Source organism: Pelophylax lessonae (assembly GCF_965119305.1).
Source record: "Pelophylax lessonae genome assembly, chromosome: 4".
NCBI lineage: Eukaryota > Metazoa > Chordata > Amphibia > Anura > Ranidae > Pelophylax > Pelophylax lessonae.
The window spans coordinates 172,750,261-172,770,588 of record NC_138771.1 but is presented as its reverse complement, the minus strand read 5'-3'; the positions used below and the strand labels follow the sequence as shown (position 1 = coordinate 172,770,588).

The following is a 20,328-nucleotide window of genomic DNA, read 5'->3' as shown; positions in this document are numbered from 1 at the left end:
AATAAGCAAAACCTTCCTGTTTTTAGCTTTTAATAAGCAAAACTGCCTCCTGTCTTTACTTCCTGCATTTCATTTATGCTTAAAAGTTAATATGGCAAATTACTTTTGAATGCCACATATAGGGTATAAAAAGTCACCAAAAACCCATACAGACTGAACATTGGCATTAATAAAAGGAAGAGATGCAAGCAAAGGTAAGGATTATGAGATAGCACTGACATTCCCACATTCTATCCCAGACATGAAACCTTTAATAATGGTATCCTTGTCATCTCACATAACATCAAACATAGCCTATTCCCTTTTACCAACCATTATAACGGTTTGCCAAAAAAAAAGTAACTGCTTTAACAAGCCTGACAGCTCCATTCAACAGTTAAAGCCTTGTGTAACCAGTTTAGTAACTCTCTGAATGATGTTAACCCTCCACACAATCTTTTACAGTACACTTGCTCGTGTCATGTCTTAATGGCATGCAATGATGGAAATCATGATAATCCGTGAAAACAATCTCAGTGTAGCCAACACAAGTCAAATAACTCTCATACACTAGAAGTACAGTTTTGATGACGGGTCATAGATCATCTTCAGATTCCAAGCTGTTTACACAGATAATGATCGCATTACAGCCTCCAGCGCAAAAAAATAAAACCAAAAAAAAAAAAAAAACAAGCAATTGGTAACAGTTCCCAAGTATTTATTTTCCTCCGAAAAGAAAAAATCGAAAAAAAAAAAAAAAAATCCTTAAAATAGCTGCACTTTTGCAAACACACGCTGAACCTTTCCTAGAACTTTGAACTTAAGGCGGTTGTAGTTGTACGGTATTTATTTCACCTGTGTAAGACCAGATGATATAAACACAATGAAGTGTTACGGTGAAAGACAATACTCAGCATGACCTCATGTTCACCTCAAATGTGTAATTATTTATTAAGTTAACCCCTTCTTGTCCGGGGGTAGGGGGGGGGGCTTGGCACTGTAGTGAACTAGTTGGTCAGCCTAGGGACAGTACAGTCTACAAAAGCTTTCTCTTGGCTCCTAACAGGTTATGAATGGTCCTCGTGTCCTGTGCATCACATGCTTATCATTTTTTGAAGGCACAGCTACATTCTTCGACCTCGACCCCTCCACTGCTCTCTATGAGCTCATGTTATTAAACAGGCAGTTTAGTATACAGTGCTATAGAGGACATATTGTGTATGATACAAGTTGGCTAACACATAAAAGCCTTATGCTCCCCAACCCCCTATGGCTCAAACGCTTAAACAATAGACTAGCATTGAATCTCTCCACTCAAAGGCTCCTCTTCTAATGTGCTTAGGAAAGCAGCAAGCACCGGTGGGGAAAGTTTTGCTGCCAGTAAAATTGATCATAAAACTTGGAACGGCCCTTCGTAGGGTTTGCGAAAAGACATAAAGATGAATCATGGCTGTCACTTATTAGAACATACGCTTGCTTATATTTATAGTTGCTTTTTTTTAACCCTCGGCCCGCGTCCTCTTTGCAATACTTTAAAGGTTTATGGTAACTCCATACCGCGCAAGCACGTCTATAAAGACTTTTATGGGAGTTAACAGATGTGGATGTGTTCAAGTGGCTTTGTATAAATGTTTTGCAATTATTTTCTCCTGGCACGAAAATAATATTTAGCAGCGCCATAACTTTTTGAAACAATGCCGAGCGTCGCGACGGCAAACCGTTAAAAGTCGTCGTGTAAATATTGATTCCCGTAAACACTAATGACAGATTCATGTTTTCTTGTGACAATAAAAAAAGGGCTGTCACATTCCGATGTAAATCCCCACTTAGCTCATGAGATCCCATAACAGTGTCACTCTAGTTTGTAGTCACATATCCGGTTCAGGGAGGACAGTGGGGGGAAACTATCGTAGATTTTCACCTTTATAGGAATAGGACGCGACTTGAGCAGGAGGTTTTAATAGCATGTGCTGTCCTAATCTTTATCTCCGTAGCCAATCATAAGGTGGAAAAATCCCAGTGTATCTCATTGGATTAAACTGCGTAACTGGCATCCACAAGCATCATCTCTAGCAGGACTTGAGCACAATAAAAAAAAAAAAAAAAAAATGTGTTGTAATTCAGGGCACTGGTGGAAGCACTAAGAATAATGTCATTTCTCACAGCGTAGAAACAGAAAGTGGCTAAAAAAAAAAAAAAAAAAAAATCCAGCCCTCTTTTTTGCTCGCTTTATCAGATCAGCACATTCCTTATGAAAATTAGCAACACATCATTAAGAAATTCAAAGTGATTGCAAATGCATGACTTATGCAGGGTGAAGTGGAGATGTCTGAAAGCACAAATCACTCCCTAAAAAACTCTGTAGCCTGGAGCAACTACAGGATGAGAGATGGCTCTTTTTTATCCTATCCCCCCTCTACTCTCTTGTCGCTCTACACACAAGAACAATGTGGCATTAATGCAGCATGGCACAGTTCTAGATCTGTCAGATAACTGGCTCTGTACTTACATTCTGTCAGAAACTAGCAAACGGCTATCGACCATCATATCAGGAAGAAAATCCAGCTTGAATGAAGAAGTCATGTTCTTGCTTCTGCACGCCGTTCTGCTCTGGCAAATAAGAATGTTTCTCTGCTTGTCTGATTCAACAACAGTGTTGGCCAAGAGACAGGCAGGGACAGGTGCGGGAGGCCTCCCCAAGGCAGCAGCCAGAGCCGGCAGTTGTCACATTCTCTCCCCCTCTTGTTTTCCTCCAATCCCTTCTGAAATCTACTGCTGAGGCAACTGTCTATAGAGGACCAGGTGCTGAAAGCAGAGGCGGAGCTCCCTTCCTACTGCAGCTTCATTTAACCCCTCCATGACTCCCATCCCTTTTTATCACCAGTGCATTAAGACTTCCACTTCATTACACAAGTGTGGAGGGCCTATAGGAGAGCAGTGCATGGCAGAAAATCCTCTGTACAGAGCACTGGAGGGAACGCACGCATATCTTCTGTGTAATAGAAGCAGAGAGCCATCCCTTAACCCTTTCGGCTATGCTGGCCCAGTTATCATCTCTGCTAAGTTGTACCATGGCGCGTTAACTGTTTGCACTCCTTATCGAGTTACCGGGAGTCACGCAGGCTAGAAATACGTATTGTAAAAATAAAAAGGGAACCGTACATTCGTTTATGTTTATAAAGTATTGATTAACATTATCTTTACTATTATTAATAAAAAAATAATAATAAAAAAAAGTTAATATTTTCTGTAACGCTGTGCAAAGTGTTTGCACAGGGTGCAAATGTGTGTTGTAACAGAAATGGAACTGTATGCCACTTTAAACGTAAAAAGTATTAATTATAGCTAATATTCATAAATGCCACCAACATTGTCTGTAACGCTGCGCAAAATGTTTGCACAGGGTGAAAATACGTGTTGCAACAAAAATGGAACTGTATGCCACTTTAAACGTATAAAGTATTAATTATAGCTAATATTCATAAATGCCACCAACACTGGCTGGAGCGCATTGCGCAAAATGTTTGCACAGGGTGAAAATACGTGTTGCAACAGAAATGGAACTGTATGCCACTTTAAACGTATAAAGTATTGATTATAGCTAATATTCATGAATGCCACCAACATTGTTTGGAGCGCTGTGCAAAGTGTTTGCACAGGGTGCAAAAAGGTGTTGTAACAAGAAATGGAACTGTATGCCAATGCCCCTATAAACGTATAAAGTTGTAATTATAGCTAATATTCACAAATGCCACCAACATTGTCTGTAGCGCTGTTGTGGAGTGTTTGCAAAGGCTATAAATAAGTGCTATAGCAAAAATAAAACTCTATATTATGTTATACATATAAAGTATTGATGAGTTTTATTATTAATAATAATAAATATCACTGTAGTGCTGTACAAAGTGTTTGCAAAGGCTATAAATAAGTGTTGTAGCAAAAATGAAACTCTATATTATGGTATACATATAAAGTATTGATTATTATTATTAATAAATATCACCAACATGTTCTGTAGTGCTGTACAAAGTGTTTGCAAAGGCTATAAATAAGTGCTGTAGCAAAAATGGAACTCTATATTATGTTATACACTAAGTATTGATTATTATTATTATTATTAATAATAATTATCACCAACATTTTCTGTAGCGTTTCACCGGCTACAGGCTATAGGCTATAAGTAATGTAATAAAAACATGACTGGATATTACTTGATACATATAAAGTATTGATTATTATTAATAATAATAAATATCACCAACATTGTCTGTAGCGCTGTATAAAGTGTTTACAAAGGCTATAAATAAGTGTTGTAAGAAAAATGTATCTGTATATTACAATATACATATAAAGTATTGATTATGTTGATGATGATGATTATTAATAATAAATATCACCAACATTTTCTGTAAAATGTTTGCACAGACTGTAGTCTATAAGTGTTGTAATAAAAATGTAACTGTATATTACTTGAGACATACTGTATACAGTACTGATTATTATTAATATTAAGAAATATTACCACCATTCTCTGTATTACCACCATTCTCTGTGTTTGCACAGGCTACAAAATAAGTGTTGTAATAAAAATGTAACTGTATATTACTTAATACATATCGAGTATTGATTATTATTAATATTAATAAAAATCACCAACATTTTCTGTAGCACTTTATAATGTGTTTGAACAGGGTATAAAATACGTTTTGTAACAAAAAATGTAACTGTATATTATTTTATACATATAAAATATTGATGATAATGATGATTATTATTAATAAATATCACCAACAATTTCTGTACCGCTGCATAAAGGGTTTGCACAGGGTACAAATAAGTGTTGTGACAAAAATGTAACTGTATTTTACTTTATACATATAAAGTATTGATTATTATCATCTCTATTATTATTATTAATATTTTTAGTATTAGTAATAAATGACACCAACAATTTCCTGTATCCCTGTATAGTGTTTGCAAAGCCTATAAGTAAGTGTTTTAACACATTGTGCCTGTACAGAAGTTTATATATAGGAAGTATTATTAACTATTTCTGTTAATTTAGGGACCACATTATCAAGTTGCCAGTAAGACTGTTTGCGCAGGCTATACATAAGTGTTGTAACAAAAATGTAAATGTACATTCATTTTTTCACACGTAAAGTGTCTTTATTGCTAATAATAATAATAATAATAATAATAATAACAATAATAATAATAAAAAATAATAATAATAATAATAATAATAATAATAAATAACACTAACATTTTCTGTAGCGCTGTATAAAGTGTTTGCAAAGTCTATAAATAATTGTAAAAAAAATGTAGCTGTGCATTGCTTTTTACATATAAAGTATTGATTATTATTATTATCTTTTTTATTATTAATTAATAACACTAACATGTTCTGTGGCACTGTATGAAGTGATTGCAAAGGCTAATAAGCTCTGTACTGATAATGATAATAATGTGTCTGTACAATAATATACTTAAAAGAGATGTATTATTATCATTATTATCATTATTATTATTATTATAATAAAAATTATTATCAACTATTTGAATTTCATTTAAAGCCCACCTTATCAAGTTGTCAGTAAGGCTGTTTTTTACAGGCTAGAATTGGTGTATTTAATATTAATATTATTGATATTACCTATTTGTGTTCATTGAAAGCTCAGCTCCAGGGAACATAAAAATCTTCCCTTGCAGTGGAGCTGTTGCAAGGGTTAAATGATCTTTTGGGTCTAGGAATAGGAAAAGCAGTTTTACTTACCCGATCCTCCAATCCACCCAGCAACTGGAACTCCCCAATGCTCCAGCAGTGGACTGTTTATCTGTATCCTCACATCCAGTGCAGGTATATGGATCCTGCATTGGTCTTAATAATGTCAGAGGACCTGCGACCACCAGGGTATAGGGGCAAAGAGGCTGGGGGACTGATCGCAGAGGAGCCTGTGGGAGTGGGGGATCCTCCTCTCCCCCCAGCAGCTGGAACTCCCCAATGCTCCAGTGGTGGACTGTTCCTTTCTATCCTCACATCCAGTGCAGGTTTTTGGATCCTGCATTGGTCTTAATAATGTCAGAGGACCTGCAACCACCAGGGCACAGGGGAAAGAGGCTAAGGGACTGATCGCAGAGAAGCAGGTGGGAGTAGGTAATCCTCCTCTCCCCCCAGCAGCTGGAACTCCCCAATGCTCCAGCGTAGGACTGTTCCTTTGCATCCTCACATCCAGTGCAAGTATATGGATCCTGCATTGGTCTTAATATTGTCAAAGGACCTACAACTACCTAGGCATAGGGGAGAAGAGGCTGGGGGACTGATCTCAGAGGAGCCTGTGGGAGTGGGGGATCCTCCTCTCCCCCCCAGCAGCTGGAAATCCCCAATGCTCCAGCGGTGGGCTGTTCCTTTGCACCCTCACATCCAGTGCAAGTATATGGATCCTGCATTGGTCTTAATAATGTCAGAGGACCTGCAACCACCAGGGCATAGGGGAGAAGAGGGGACTGATCACAGAGGAGACTACAGGAGTGGAGGATCAGGTAAGAAAAATAACTTTTCTTATTCCCCTAGTAGACCAAAATGAGCATTTAACCCTTGCAGTGTGCGGGCAGCCATTCCTTCTCATTTTTGTGGATGGAGGAATCTTTTTTTTTTTTTTTCAGCCTGCTGCTAACAAACTAACAATGAATGGGCAGCATAAGCCTTATAACAAAAATGTAACATACATATAATGCATTGATTATCTTTATTAATATTAATAAATAACACCAACATTTTTTGTAGCGCTGTAAACAGTGTTTACAAAGGCTTTGAATAAGTGTGGTAGCACATTGTGCCTGTACAGTATTTTTTATATGGCATAGGAAGTAATTATGATTATTATTACCAATAAACAACACCAACATCTGCAGCACTTCAAGTGAAAATGCGGAAGGAGTCAGGACATATAGATTATTATTATATAGGATTTATATAGCGCCGACAGTTTACGCAGCGCTTTACAACTTGAATATATATGAAAAGGAATGCAAAAAGAGCTTACAATCATATGTACTCTAATGTTTAAAACATGAATTTTGTGTTGTTGTTTCAATGAGTGTGTGTATGTATATGTGTGCGTGGGTGTGTGTGCGTGGGTGTACACATAGGTATAAATAGCTAAATCCCTTGTGTGATAATTGGACTGAATACACATTCGTGCCAATGGGTAGTGCTTGGTGGTTAGCATTTCTAAAGTAAAGATTGGTAAAGCAAGGAATGATATCAGTAGAGTTATATAACATAACAAATGCCATCAATATTGTTAAAATAAAAAGTGCTAAATACTTTTTTTATGGGTTTGTAGTAACAGTCACTGCACTGCACTGCAATATCTCTGCCATCAGCGCTGCTTAAAAAGGCGCATGGTCAATGCCACAGCAGGTGCAGCTGTCAGTCATTCTATGGCAGGGCAGAAGAGGAGGGCATGTTGGCCTGTGATGTCACAGTGTGAGAACAGGACTGCAGACACCCATTGTGTTGTCACAGTCTGAGAAAGGACATGCATGCTGACATCCATAGGTATACGCAGCCTATTGCATTAAGGTGTGCACCCCAATGCTCAAACACACATGCATTTGTGTGTAAATATAGGGCAGTAGGGCAATGGACAATGTCAGTAGAGCAGTGGACAATGTCAATGGGACAGAAGTTGGTGTCAGTAGAGCATTGGACAATGTCATCCGGCAGAAGTTGGTGTCAGTAGAGCAGTGGACAATGTCAATGGGACAGAAGTTGGTGTCAGTAGAGCAGTGGACAATGTCAATGGGGCAAAAGTTGGTGTCAGTAGAGCAGTGGACAATGTCAATGGGACAGAAGTTGGTGTCAGTAGAGCAGTGGACAATGTCAATGGGGCAAAAGTTGGTGTCAGTAGAGCAGTGGACAATGTCAATGGGACAGAAGTTGGTGTCAGTAGAGCAGTGGCCAATGTCAATGGGGCAGAAGTTGGTGTCAGTAGAGCAGTGGACAATGTCAATGGGACAGAGGTTGGTGTCAGTAGAGCAGTGGACAATGTCAATGGGGCAGAAGTTGGTGTCAGTAGAGCAGTGGACAATGTCAATGGGACAGAGGTTGGTGTCAGTAGAGCAGTGGACAATGTCAATGGGGCAGAAGTTGGTGTCAGTAGAGCAGTGGACAATGTCAATGGGACAGAAGTTGGTGTCAGTAGAGCAGTGGACAATGTCAAAGGGACAGAAGTTTGTGTCAGTAGAGCAGTGGACAATGTCAATGGAGCAGAGGTTGGTGTCAGTAGAGCAGTGGACAATGTCAATGGGGCAGAAGTTGGTGTCAGTAGAGCAGTGGACAATGTCAATGGGACAGAAGTTGGTGTCAGTAGAGCAGTGGACAATGTCAATGGGACAGAAGTTGGTGTCAGTAGAGCAGTGGACAATGTCAATGGGACAGAAGTTGGTGCCAGTAGAGCAGTGGACAATGTCAATGTGGCAGAAGTTGGTGTCATTAGAGCAGTGGACAATGTCAATGGGACAGAAGTTGGTGTCAGTAGAGCAGTGGACAATGTCAATGGGGCAGAAGTTGGTGTCAGTAGAGCAGTGGACAATGTCAATGGGACAGAGGTTGGTGTCAGTAGAGCAGTGGCCAATGTCAAGGGAGCAGAGGTTGGTGTCAGTAGAGCAGTGGCCAATGTCAATGGGGCAGAAGTTGGTGTCAGTAGAGCAGTAGCCAATGTCAATGGGGCAGAGGTTGGTATCAGTAGAGCAGTGGCCAATATCAATGGAGCAGAATTTGGTGTCAGTAGAGCAGTGGCCAGTGTCAATGGGGCAGAGGTTGGTGTCAGTAGAGCAGTGGACAATGTCAATGGAGCAGAAGTTGGTGTCAGTAGAGCAGTGGACAATGTCAGTGGGACAGAAGTTGGTGTCAGTAGAGCAGTGGACAATGTCAATGGGGCAGAAGTTGGTGTCAGTAGAGCAGTGGCCAATGTCAATGGGGCAGAAGTTGGTGTCAGTAGAGCAGTGGACAATGTCAATGGGACAGAAGTTGGTGTCAGTAGAGCAGTGGACAATGTCAATGGGACAGAAGTTGGTGTCAGTAGAGCAGTGGACAATGTCAATGGGACAGAAGTTGGTGTCAGTAGAGCAGTGGCCAATGTCAATGGGGCAGAAGTTGGTGTCAGTAGAGCAGTGGACAATGTCAATGGGACAGAGGTTGGTGTCAGTAGAGCAGTGGCCAGAGTCAATGGAGCAGAGGTTGGTGTCAGTAGAGCAGTGGCCAATGTCAATGGGGCAGAAGTTGGTGTCAGTAGAGCAGTAGCCAATGTCAATGGGGCAGAGGTTGGTATCAGTAGAGCAGTGGCCAATATCAACGGAGCAGAATTTGGTGTCAGTAGAGCAGTGGCCAGTGTCAATGGAGCAGAGGTTGGTGTCAGTAGAGCAGTGGACAATGTCAATGGAGCAGAAGTTGGTGTCAGTAGAGCAGTGGACAATGTCAATGGAGCAGAAGTTGGTGTCAGTAGAGCAGTGGACAATGTCAATGGGGCAGAGGTTGGTGTCAGTAGAGCAGTGGTCGGTGTCAGTAGGACAGAGATTGATGTCAGTAGTTTATTTTTATCATTTTTTTTGTATTACTTTTTTACAATTTCATGAATTCTTACAATTTTTTTTACTTTAGTTCTTTATTATTTTTGTTTACTTTTTTTTTTAGAAGCCCCGTTGGGGGGCTTTGGTGAAATATTGAGTCTAAACAGACCCCCTGATGTCTCCATTTTGAGACAGAGAAGGGACTGAAGATAAATAATCCCCAGCCCCTTTCTTTGCAGCCAAGCAGCAGGGGAAATCTGTGCAGCACAGGGTGATTAGGGTGTGCCCAGGCACACCTGGCACACCCTGTGCACACCGCTATGCTGAAAATTCTGGGATTTGCAATCAATGGTTAGCGATGTCAGCCCAATACAGAAAGCAATGTTGGCGGAATTGCCAGATATTTATTAGCTATTCACAATGGCAATAATAAGAACACATGAAATATGATATTTTGAATGTATTTAAATCTTGGAACAAAATATGTAACAAAATGTAACTTATTGCAGCTTCACAGTTCTTTAGTGCTGGTTCACACATATGCGATGTGGGAACCCTGCGAATCCACTGCGGGTTCCTGAATCGCACTCAACTCGCCTGCAGTTCACACTGCCATATGCAAATCGCTGGGGCTGTCAATACAAAGTTACCGACACCCCCAGATCAGTTTGCATATCGCAGTGCAAACTGTCAATTTCGGACATGAATGGGATCGCATAAGTGTGAACACCCATGCGATCCAGTTCTGGGGTAGACCAAAAAAAGGGACCTGTGCAATTTTGGTCAGAATGCGATGCAAATTCAGCCATACAATCTGTATGGCTGAATTCACAACGCACAGACATGGCATGTGATTTTCTGAGCAGTGCGCTGCAAGTCACATGCGATGTCCAACATCGCATATGTGTAAACCGGTACTTAGCCATGGTTCACACTGATGCAATTTTCAATTCATTTCAATGGGAAGGTGTGTTTTTGGTTTTCATACACCAAAATCGCAGCAAACAGGACTTTTAAAAACGCAACTGAAACGTTAGTGACCGGTGTGAAGAGTTACATGGGATTTAAAGGGATTAATGTTTAATGAATTTTGTTTTAACAGCAGCCAGCAACAATAGACCCCTCCCTCAACAGTAGATCTCTTCCAGCAACAATTGACCACCCCCAGCAACAATAGAACCCCTCCAACAACAATGGACCACCCAAAACAAAGTCCTCCCTGCAGTGACTATAAATCCCCCAGCAACAATAGACTCCTGGCAGTAACAACAGATCTCAGCATCAATAGAATATCCAGCAGCTAGCAACAATAGACCTCTCCCTCAACAGTAGATCTCTTCTGGAGACAATTGACCCCCCTAGCAATATAAGACCCACCCCCAGCAATAATAACTCCCCCACCAGCAACAACAGACCCCCCCTTCTGCAAAAATAGATTCCATCCAGCTAGGATAGATCCCCTCCAGCTAGAAAAGATCCCCCCGCAGCCAGTAGCAATAGACCCTGCAGCACACCCCAGCACCCCTTGTCATTGCATACAGTCAGTGCTGTATACACAGACAGGGCTGTGATCTGTAAACAAGGCAGATCAACGTTCTGTCAGGAGGCAAAGCATGGATCCTGTGTTTCTGCAAAGCAGGGACATGGATCCATGCCTTCTCCTGTTAGAAGTACCTCCCACAGTTTAGTAAAACACAGGCTAGGCATACAGTTAACCCTTTGATCACCCCTGATGCTAACTCCTTCCCAGCTGGTGTCATTAGTACAGTGGCATTGCATATATTTAGCACTGATCACTGTATTAATGTCACTGGTCCTCAAAAAGTGTCAAAAGTGTCTGTCAGTGTCAGAATGTCCGCCACAATGTCCCAGTCCCGCTATAAGTTGCTGGTCGCCACTATTACCTAAAAATAAAAAATAACAAAAAATAAAAATATCCTATAGCTTGTAGATGCTACAACTGTTGTGCAAACCAATTAATATATACACTTATTGGGATTTTTTTTTTTTTATCAAAAATATGTTGCAGAATACATATTGGCCTAAATCGAAGAAATTACATTTTTTTAATATTTTTATTGGATATTGTTTATAGCAAAAAGTAATCTTTTATTTTTTTTTTTTTCAAAATTGTCTGTGTTTTTTTGTTTATAGTGCAAAAAAACAAAAAAAAAAAACGCACAGGTGATCATATACCACCAAAAGAAAGCTCTATTTGTAGGAAAAAAGGACATATGTTTTTTTTTGGGTACAGTAATACATGACCGTGCAATTGTCAGTTAAAGTAACAGAGTGCCATATTGCAAAAAAAAGGCCTGGTCATGAAAGGGGGGGGGGGGGGGGTAAATCTTCCAGAGGTCAAAATAAAGGAAAAAAACACGTGTGAAAAACAAATGCAGCCACCACAGCTAAGGAGCAATAAACTGCAATACGATCAATTTTAGTTCTTGGGTTTAGATATCCTTTGAGTTATTTTTTTAGGATTTACATACAATTTAACTGTGACTAAAGAAAAAAATAAGAGTCTTTCATTTTTTTAGGTTTACATATCCTTGCCAGTGGGTAGATCCCAGTGCTTTGTTCTGGCATGCAGTCAGTGCTGCAAGGCATTTGGTGTTTGGTATCAGGTCTAATTGCTCAGTATAAACAAGCAGCACTCCATACATTCTCATGTATTGTAATGCTTTGTATCTATGTTTAGGATCTGTCACGCTGGCCAGAGTTGGATAGAATTTCAACCAAAAATTCATAGGAAAATCCTAGGAAAATTTGTACAAAATTCTCAGAAAATTTGTTCAAAATTCTCAGAAAATTTGTACAAAATTCTCAGAAAATTTGTACAAAATTCTCAGAAAATTTGTCATTTGAAAAATGTTGTTTGCTTTCACCATTTGATTTTGGAACGAATAGACTTTATAAAAAAAAAACACTGCTAGAAATCTGTTCAATCAAGGAAAGTTTTCCAACCTGCTCCTTCAAATTTTCTCTTCACTGTGGTCAAAAAGGAACCTGGATTTCACCCACTAATAAAAAGAAAAACAAATGGGCATTCTTATGCCGGTCATAGCCCAATTTAAATTGAACTGGATTAATTTCTATCCATCTATGGGCATGCTGGTTGCACTGAAGTCGGTCTACTGACCAACTTCAATACAGTCAGCCTGTAGGACTTTTCGTGTGTGATTACTGCCGGTGGCTATAGCCGCCGACAGTGATCATTGTGTTCTGATGGCAGGGAAATCTCCTGCTGTCAGAATAAAATACTGCAGTGGGAGCGTTGTAAGAAACAAAATTGCTTGATTCTCCCATCAATACTGACTGTATTGGTAGGGGAATTGAACAATTATCTTTCCTTCAACCCGTGGCTTAAGGAAACATAATTGCATAATCTATGGCCTGCCTTGGAACCTTCTTTTTCAAGAATTTTTGTTCAAAATTCTTCCCATCTGTGGCCAGCTTAAAATTGTGCTGCAATGATGCCAAATCCCTCCATCCTGTCAATGACTCCCACAGAAGACCCCACCAGGGAAAGTGTCAGCACAGCTTAAAGTGATACTAAAGTCTAGTTTTTTCATTTAAAAATAACAAACATGTTATACTTACCTCCTCTGTGAAGTGGTTTTGTACAGAGGTGCCCTGATCCTCCTCTACTTGGGTCCCTTGCCGGTGCTCCTGGCCCCTCACTCTTGATGAGTGCTCCCACAGCAAGCAGCTTACTATGGGGCACCCAAGCCGCGCCGCTGCTCTGTGTGTCCATTTAGACATGGAGCCGTGGTTTGGCCTGTCCCCTCTCTCTCCTCATTGGCTCACTGACTTTATTGGACAGCAGTAGGAGACAATGGCGCCCTGCTGCTGTCTCAGCCAATGAGGAGGGATAGTCTCTTGGACAGCCAATCCAGCGATGTTGAGATGGGCTCAGGTAAGAATTAGGGGGGCTGAGGGGGGCTCCTTTTTATCTTAAAGTTTCACTAAACTCACAACAGTTTGTATATACAGTAAGGCATGCTTCTTATACTCTCGGTGGAACCTAAGGGGTTAATCCTCTGCATTGTGTAAAATGGTTGTTTTCCCCTGTCTTCTCTGATCCTCCCCTTCTTCCACTGACTCTAGAACAGGTCCAGGCAAGACAGAGCTTTTGGAGTCAGGCTGCACATGCTCAGTTTGGTGTGTATTGCTGAAATGTTTTTCTCGGGAGAGTGCATGTGATTAGCATACGGCCAATCAGCACTGTGCAGACAGCTCAGTGCAGACTCCTCCTACAAGCTTTACCGGGGACTGATAAAAGTCACAAGACTGCTATATACTGCTGGTGAGAAAAGGTATTTAGCAGTTTACATTTACTAAAACAATTGCATTTCCGTGTTCTGTGTACAGTGAGAGACCAGATATAGCGAATGCAGGTTCTGGGTTTAGTAACACTTTAATGCATAGAAACCTTCACTTTAACATGAGACTTCTTTCAGTGGAATGCCCGAAGACTAAGCATCCACTGATCATGTGTATTTACTTAACACACAAAATATATACCACATACGCTTTTAAGCCATGCACAAGCTTTTATTAACATGCAGACTAATTAACGCATGCCAAGAAAAGTAATTGCCAACGTATGTTTTCAGTGCTACAAATAGCAACAAAATTACAGTTTACATTGTTTTATGCACTAAAAAAAACGGAAGAAAAAACTCCTAATCTACATTTTCCAAATGCTTTTCATTTTTTATGTTTTTTATTCACACAGGCACCCGTATACAGTACCATGCAAGATGTTTAATGATACGACATGTGCTGTATATTACCTTTTTTAGAAAAGGTCATCTGTAAATACACATTTTGTTATATCACAGTTACATCCTTTGGATGTTACATATTAGAGATATACCTAATAACCCCATCCTTTTTAAATTCTGTTCCTGCATGCTTTGAAGTTGTTTTAATCCACTAGAGAAGATGTTAATCCTGTGCACTTGAAAGAAGCTGTATGTTTCCCAAGAAAATAGGCCCTACGTATTCATGTAAATAAATCCTGAAAAGCAACACATCAGACCCTTCACTTATGTACACTTACAAAGCTGTTACTATATAGAGATAAGTCAACTCATTTCAGAGTCTGTGGATTCATCAAATGTCTTTGACGCTGGTAAAGTGAATCAAAGTAGTTGTAAAAGCGGCCATACATGTTTGATTAATGATCAATTTCTTTTCTGATCAATCTGATAGAAATATCTATATTTCTATATCTATATCTATATATCTATAGGGATATATCTATCATGGGCATCCGCAGAACTTTTTTCAGGGGGGCTTCATTTTAAGGTCATCCATGCTCCGCCCCTTTTTAGTGCCAACGGGCCACGTGAGCAGTGCTCGGCACTCTGAAAACTGGTAAAAAAACGCCTTATTTTTTTAAAACACAGACACAGGGGCACACAGGATTATTAAACAGACCAGAAAGGATGGTATCAAGTGGCTTAACAACCACTTTAAAGGGGAAGTTGAGATTTCAGGGGGGGGATGCATTTGCCCCCCCTTGCCCCTACCTGCGGACGCCCATGATATCTATATCTATAGTCAACCACCCAATCGATCAATATGCCCTATATGAGGAAGTAGATTGCGATCAATGATTAAAGTGTTACTAAACCCAGGACCCTGCATTCCCTATATCTGGCCTCCCACAGTACACAGAAATGCAATAAAACACAATACACGTTAGGAGGGGAGCCCTTGGGGGAATCAAAAATGGAGAAGGATCTGGGAGTCTTGGTTGATGATAGATTAGGAAACAGCATGCAATGTCAAGCGGCAGCTGCCAAAGCCAACAGAACATTAGCATGCATAAAGAAAGGGATGCATTCCAGAGATAAGACTATAATCCTTCCACTTTATAAAACTCTGGTCCGACCGCATCTGGAGTATTCCGTCCAGTTCTGGTCGCCAGTCCTCAGGAGGGATGTGTTGGAGCTGGAGAGAGTCCAGAGAAGGGCAACTAAACTAATTAGGGGATTGGAGGACCTTGACTATGAAGAGCGTCTACAATTGCTCGATTTATTCTCCCTGGAGAAGAGACGTCTGAGGGGGGACATGATAGCAATTTATAAATATCTTAATGGGGATCCCAGCTTAGAAAAAAAGCTGTTCATTCGAAGGGATTGCATGAGGACTCGAGGGCATACAATGCGATTAGAGGAGAAGCGTTTTAACCTCAGGCAACGCGGGGGGTTCTTTACTGTTAGGGCAACAAGATTGTGGAATTCTCTACCACAAGAGGTGGTTTCTGCGGGTAGTATGGTGGCTTTCAAAAGACTCTTAGACTTACATCTCAAGGATCAGAACATTCAGGGGTATGTGAGATGATTACAGCCACACACACCTACACAGGTTGAACTAGATGGACTATTGTCTTTATTCAACCTCACCTACTATGTAACTATGTAACTATGTAACTATGCAATTATTTTAGTAAATATAAACAGCTAAACACCTTTCATCAGCAGTATATAGCAGTCGTATTACTTCTATCAGTGTCTGGCCGAACACTGGTTAAAGCTTGTAGGAGGAGTTTTCACTCTGCTCTGACTGTCCCATGAGGCTGCATGACCACTGACTTTCTGTCTAGACAGTGCTGATTGGTCCTGTGCTGATCATATGCACCCCCCCCCCCCCAACAAAACACTCTCTAGCAATACACATTAAACTGAGCATGTGCAGAGTGCCTCCAAAGCTCTATGCTATCAGCAGGTGGACTGGGGACAGTAAAAGAAAGGGAGGATAAGAGAAGACAGGATCAAACAGCCTTTTTACACAGTGCACAGGATAAACCCCTTAGGTTCCACAGTGAGTAGAACAAGTATGCTTTACTGCATATACAGACTGATTTTACTGTTGTGGGTTTAGTAACACTTTAAGATACGATATTAACTTATGGCCCATATACATGATCCCAAAATCAGACAAAAAATACCGCTTTCGAACCGATCGTACGGTAATCGGAGCTTTCAAGAGCTGATCACGACAGTTTATCTGATATTATCTGATCGGACCAGCACTAAAATGTTTCCTGTATGATACCAGATCGTACGATTTTCATTTAATCAGCACAGTCATCATCCGAAAATACAATACAAATACAGATACAATACATTACATCACTTCCAACTTTTTATCTAGTCGTACGAGAACTTTCATAACTTTAGTAACCTCTCCATTTTCGATATGCGACTAGCATGCAAAAAAAAAAAAAACGGACGATCAATCGTCCAATTTTTGGATCGTGTGTACGGCCACTAGGATCATAAATTACTAACTGCATCTCTGTTATTTAATTTATGGAAATATGATCAAATGAAAGACCAAAGCATCTGCCAATTGATGCAAAACGATAATTTTCTGTCCTGGCCGATCAACTCAGTTTAATCAAATCCAATCCAGATCAAGTCTACACCAATTGGAAGGGAAGCTTTTTCTCTTCGATTTTTACAAAATTGATTAATTTGATCAATTGGATAATAATATGGAAGCCCATATGGCCACCATGTGATGTCAGAATCTGATCTCTTCATATAGTATGCAGGAGATTGTCTATATAGTAGGCTGGTGATGTGCTAACATCATGCATGGGCTGAGACCAGGTGTTAATTCTAGAAATCTTTTTTCACTCTATATTTGCCCAATCATCCAGCTCTCTCAATAAATGTGATGAGAAATTGGGCTGGCCCCAGGCAGAGCACACAGGTACAAAGGTAACTGTTAGTATTGTCTATCATCCATATTTTATACAATATTATTGCAAACATATCTGATTTTTTAATCATCCTCTTCAATAAAAACATTAAGCAGTTGAATAAAAGCCGTGGTCTATATCCTAGCATCTGTACTGCTTGGCCTCATCCCACAAAATTATTTATGGGCTTCTTTACATCAATAATATAACACAAGGATCATACTTTTAAAGGTCATCACATTATGTTGACCTGCCTTCCTGCTGGTCCTACTCCCAGTCCCTGACCTTTGTGGTGTATCGTCTGATCATGATAACTATGGTAGAAATGTAAACACAGCTGAATGTATAGTAATTGTAACTATATTATAATCCTGACCTGAGGGCTTCAACAGTTATTCAGCTAAGGGTCACCCTATGCAATACAATCTAATCATACAACCAAACCTGGATCTACCAAAACCATGTAATATAAGAACACACCATCTACTCAATGAATTTGGCATGCAGGTCCTTGTAGTACATACTTGTTGGTAGATCTAAGACTAGCCATAGATGAATCACAATTTGTCTGGTCCCTGCTGAATTTTGGTCCATCTATGGGTAGGCTGGTTGTACCAAAGTCGATCCATCGATTGATTACTGAGCAACCAGACTGCTCGTGTGATTACTACTGGTGGCTATAGCTGCCTGCAGGGATCTTTGTATTCTGACAGCAGGGAAACCTGCTGTCAGAATAGAATAAAATAGCGCAGCAGGGGGCATTCCATGATTGAACTAAATTAAATTGCATAATCTATTGCTTAAGGCTGGCCAAATATCAGTCATTTTTTTTTTTTTTTTATTCAACCAATGGATTGAACAAAGAAAATTACTTGATTCCCCCATTTACACACTCAATGTGGATGGGGGAATCCCTACCGCAGACCTATTCTGTTCTGACAGTGGGGAAACTTTTATAACTCCAAAGACATGCTGGTAGGTTAATTGGCTTCTGTCTAAATTGGCCCTGGTATGTGTATGTATGAATGTCAGTTAGGGACCTTAGATTGTAAGCTCCTTGAGGGTAGGGACTGATGTGAATGTACAATGTACTGTATATGTAAAGCGCTGTGTAAATTGACGGTACTATATAAGTACCTGAAATAAATAAATAAAAAAATAAGTCGACTTGTGTAAAACCAGCCTGCCCATACATGGATTGAAATCCAGCTGGTCCCTGCTGAACCGTCCGAATTTTGATCCATATATGACTGCCTCAAAGGAGATTGTACAATCAAATTGTATGAAATGAGAACATACCTAAACTATCCAATCAATTTGTTTCCAATAATGCATGCCTTTTTTAGTATATACACTATATTGTCAAAAGTATTGGGACACCGCCCTTTACACGCACATGAACATCTGTACCTGACCTCACAAATGCTTTTCTAAAAGAATGGTCTAACATTCCCATAGACACACTTCTAAACCTTGCGGACAGCCTTCCCAGAAGAGCTGAAGCTGTTATAGCTGCAAAGGGTGGGCCAACTCAATATTGAACCCTACAGACTAAGACTAGGATGCCATTCAAGTTCATGTGCGTGTAAAGGCCGGTGTCCCAATACTTTTGACAATATAGCGTACTTGTTGATAGATCTAAAGAAGATCAGATTTTATAATGTATGGCCATCTTTAGAGTTGAATAGATTCAATTTATGATATATGGTGGTTTAGATAGGCCTGAGCTTCTAAATCTAGGCCAATGATTGTTGGTTTTAAATTGTTTGCAATTGTATTAATATTGTATTGGTTGACCTTTTTTTATTATTTAACGATGGCCTTTTCAAGTCCAATAAACCTTTTTTTTGTACATGTTTCTCATTTCCTGTTTTTCAACCCTGGCAGTAGGAGGGAGTGTGATTAAAGTTTTTGGGCCACAGCCAAAAGTTATAGAAAAAGCCAAGACAGGAGGCTAGCCCTGGAGCTCCGGTGGATTGATCTCTCGTCTCCAGCCCTACGTCATGTATAGCACTTTTACTGCAACTGCGTTCATTTCTGCAAGTGGTGGATTGATGTTGTACTTGAAAGTGGTGATACAAAATGAGATATCTTCTGATGAAAAGGTAGTACAGCTTGTTCTCATATGAAAAAAGAAACGATTTGCTTCTGCACAAAAATATTATTTAAAGCAGCTGGATGGATGACAGGGCAGTTTTGATAAACAAGCTGAAAATACATTATCTCTAATGGCATGGAGATAGAGGACCCACAGTTTAAGTACAGCCGTCATGAAAGAAATATGGGGAGGCCCATATATTTCTTTCATGGCAGCTGTACTTTAACCGTGATGACCTCTCTTTCTCTCTATGTCAGTTCACTGGTCATCAATCTGCCACTATGCCTTCAATACTTTAGTCCCCTAACCCGAAACAAGTATATAGATACGAAATCCTGACTTTTATGGCCATGTCCCACTAGTGATTCTGTTGTTGGTGACAACTTGTCAGCTACAGGATTGTTAAAGTAAAACTAAAGACAAAACTTTTATTTTCATTATGGATAGAGTAAAGAAAGGGTTATAACCCCCGTCAGTTTTTTATATTTTTTTTTTTTCTATCATCTGTAGTCTATTACGAGATTTCCTTTAATTTCCTGTCCCAAAGAAAAAAAACAAGAAGTGAGATGAAATCCCTTGTTGTCACCAGGGCCACTAGAACTAGTGTCCCCATTGGAAGATTTCCCCTATATTCTGTTCTGAGGACAACTAATAATTTGGGATTTTCCTTCACTTTCACTCATGGATATTTCTCCAGAGCTTCTCCCATTCTTTGGAACTCTCTACCCCAATCGGTCCGTCTGTCCCCTAATCTATCCATCTTTAGACGATCCCTGAAAACCCTTCTCTTTAAAGAAGCCTATCCCGCTACTAACTAATAACACTGTTTCACTTTCTTCATCAGCTCATCCCCCACAGCTATTGCCTTTTGTATCAATTGACCCTCCCTTTTAGATTGTAAGCTCTAACGAGCAGGGCCCTCTGATTCCTTTTGTTCCAAATTGTATTGTAA

The 20,328-nt window shown here is 39.9% G+C and overlaps 1 protein-coding gene across 23 annotated transcripts in view; it reads right to left on the bottom strand.

The window, feature by feature from the left end:
- Window positions 1-20,328, bottom strand: part of CELF2 (CUGBP Elav-like family member 2) — a 713,329-nt gene that overhangs the window by 624,941 nt on the left and 68,060 nt on the right. For 3 of the 23 annotated variants that reach the window (XM_082254357.1, XM_082254359.1, XM_082254362.1), the window contains exon 1: window positions 2,489-2,805. The exons of 17 other annotated variants lie outside the window; for them this stretch is intronic. In XM_082254357.1, coding sequence (XP_082110483.1) covers window positions 2,489-2,562 — 74 coding nt within the window. In that variant the 5' untranslated portion in view covers window positions 2,563-2,805. Of the gene's footprint in view, window positions 1-2,488; window positions 2,817-20,328 lie in introns of those variants that run through there. 3 more of the 23 variants (XM_082254369.1, XM_082254352.1, XM_082254361.1) reach the window with 3 other exon arrangements.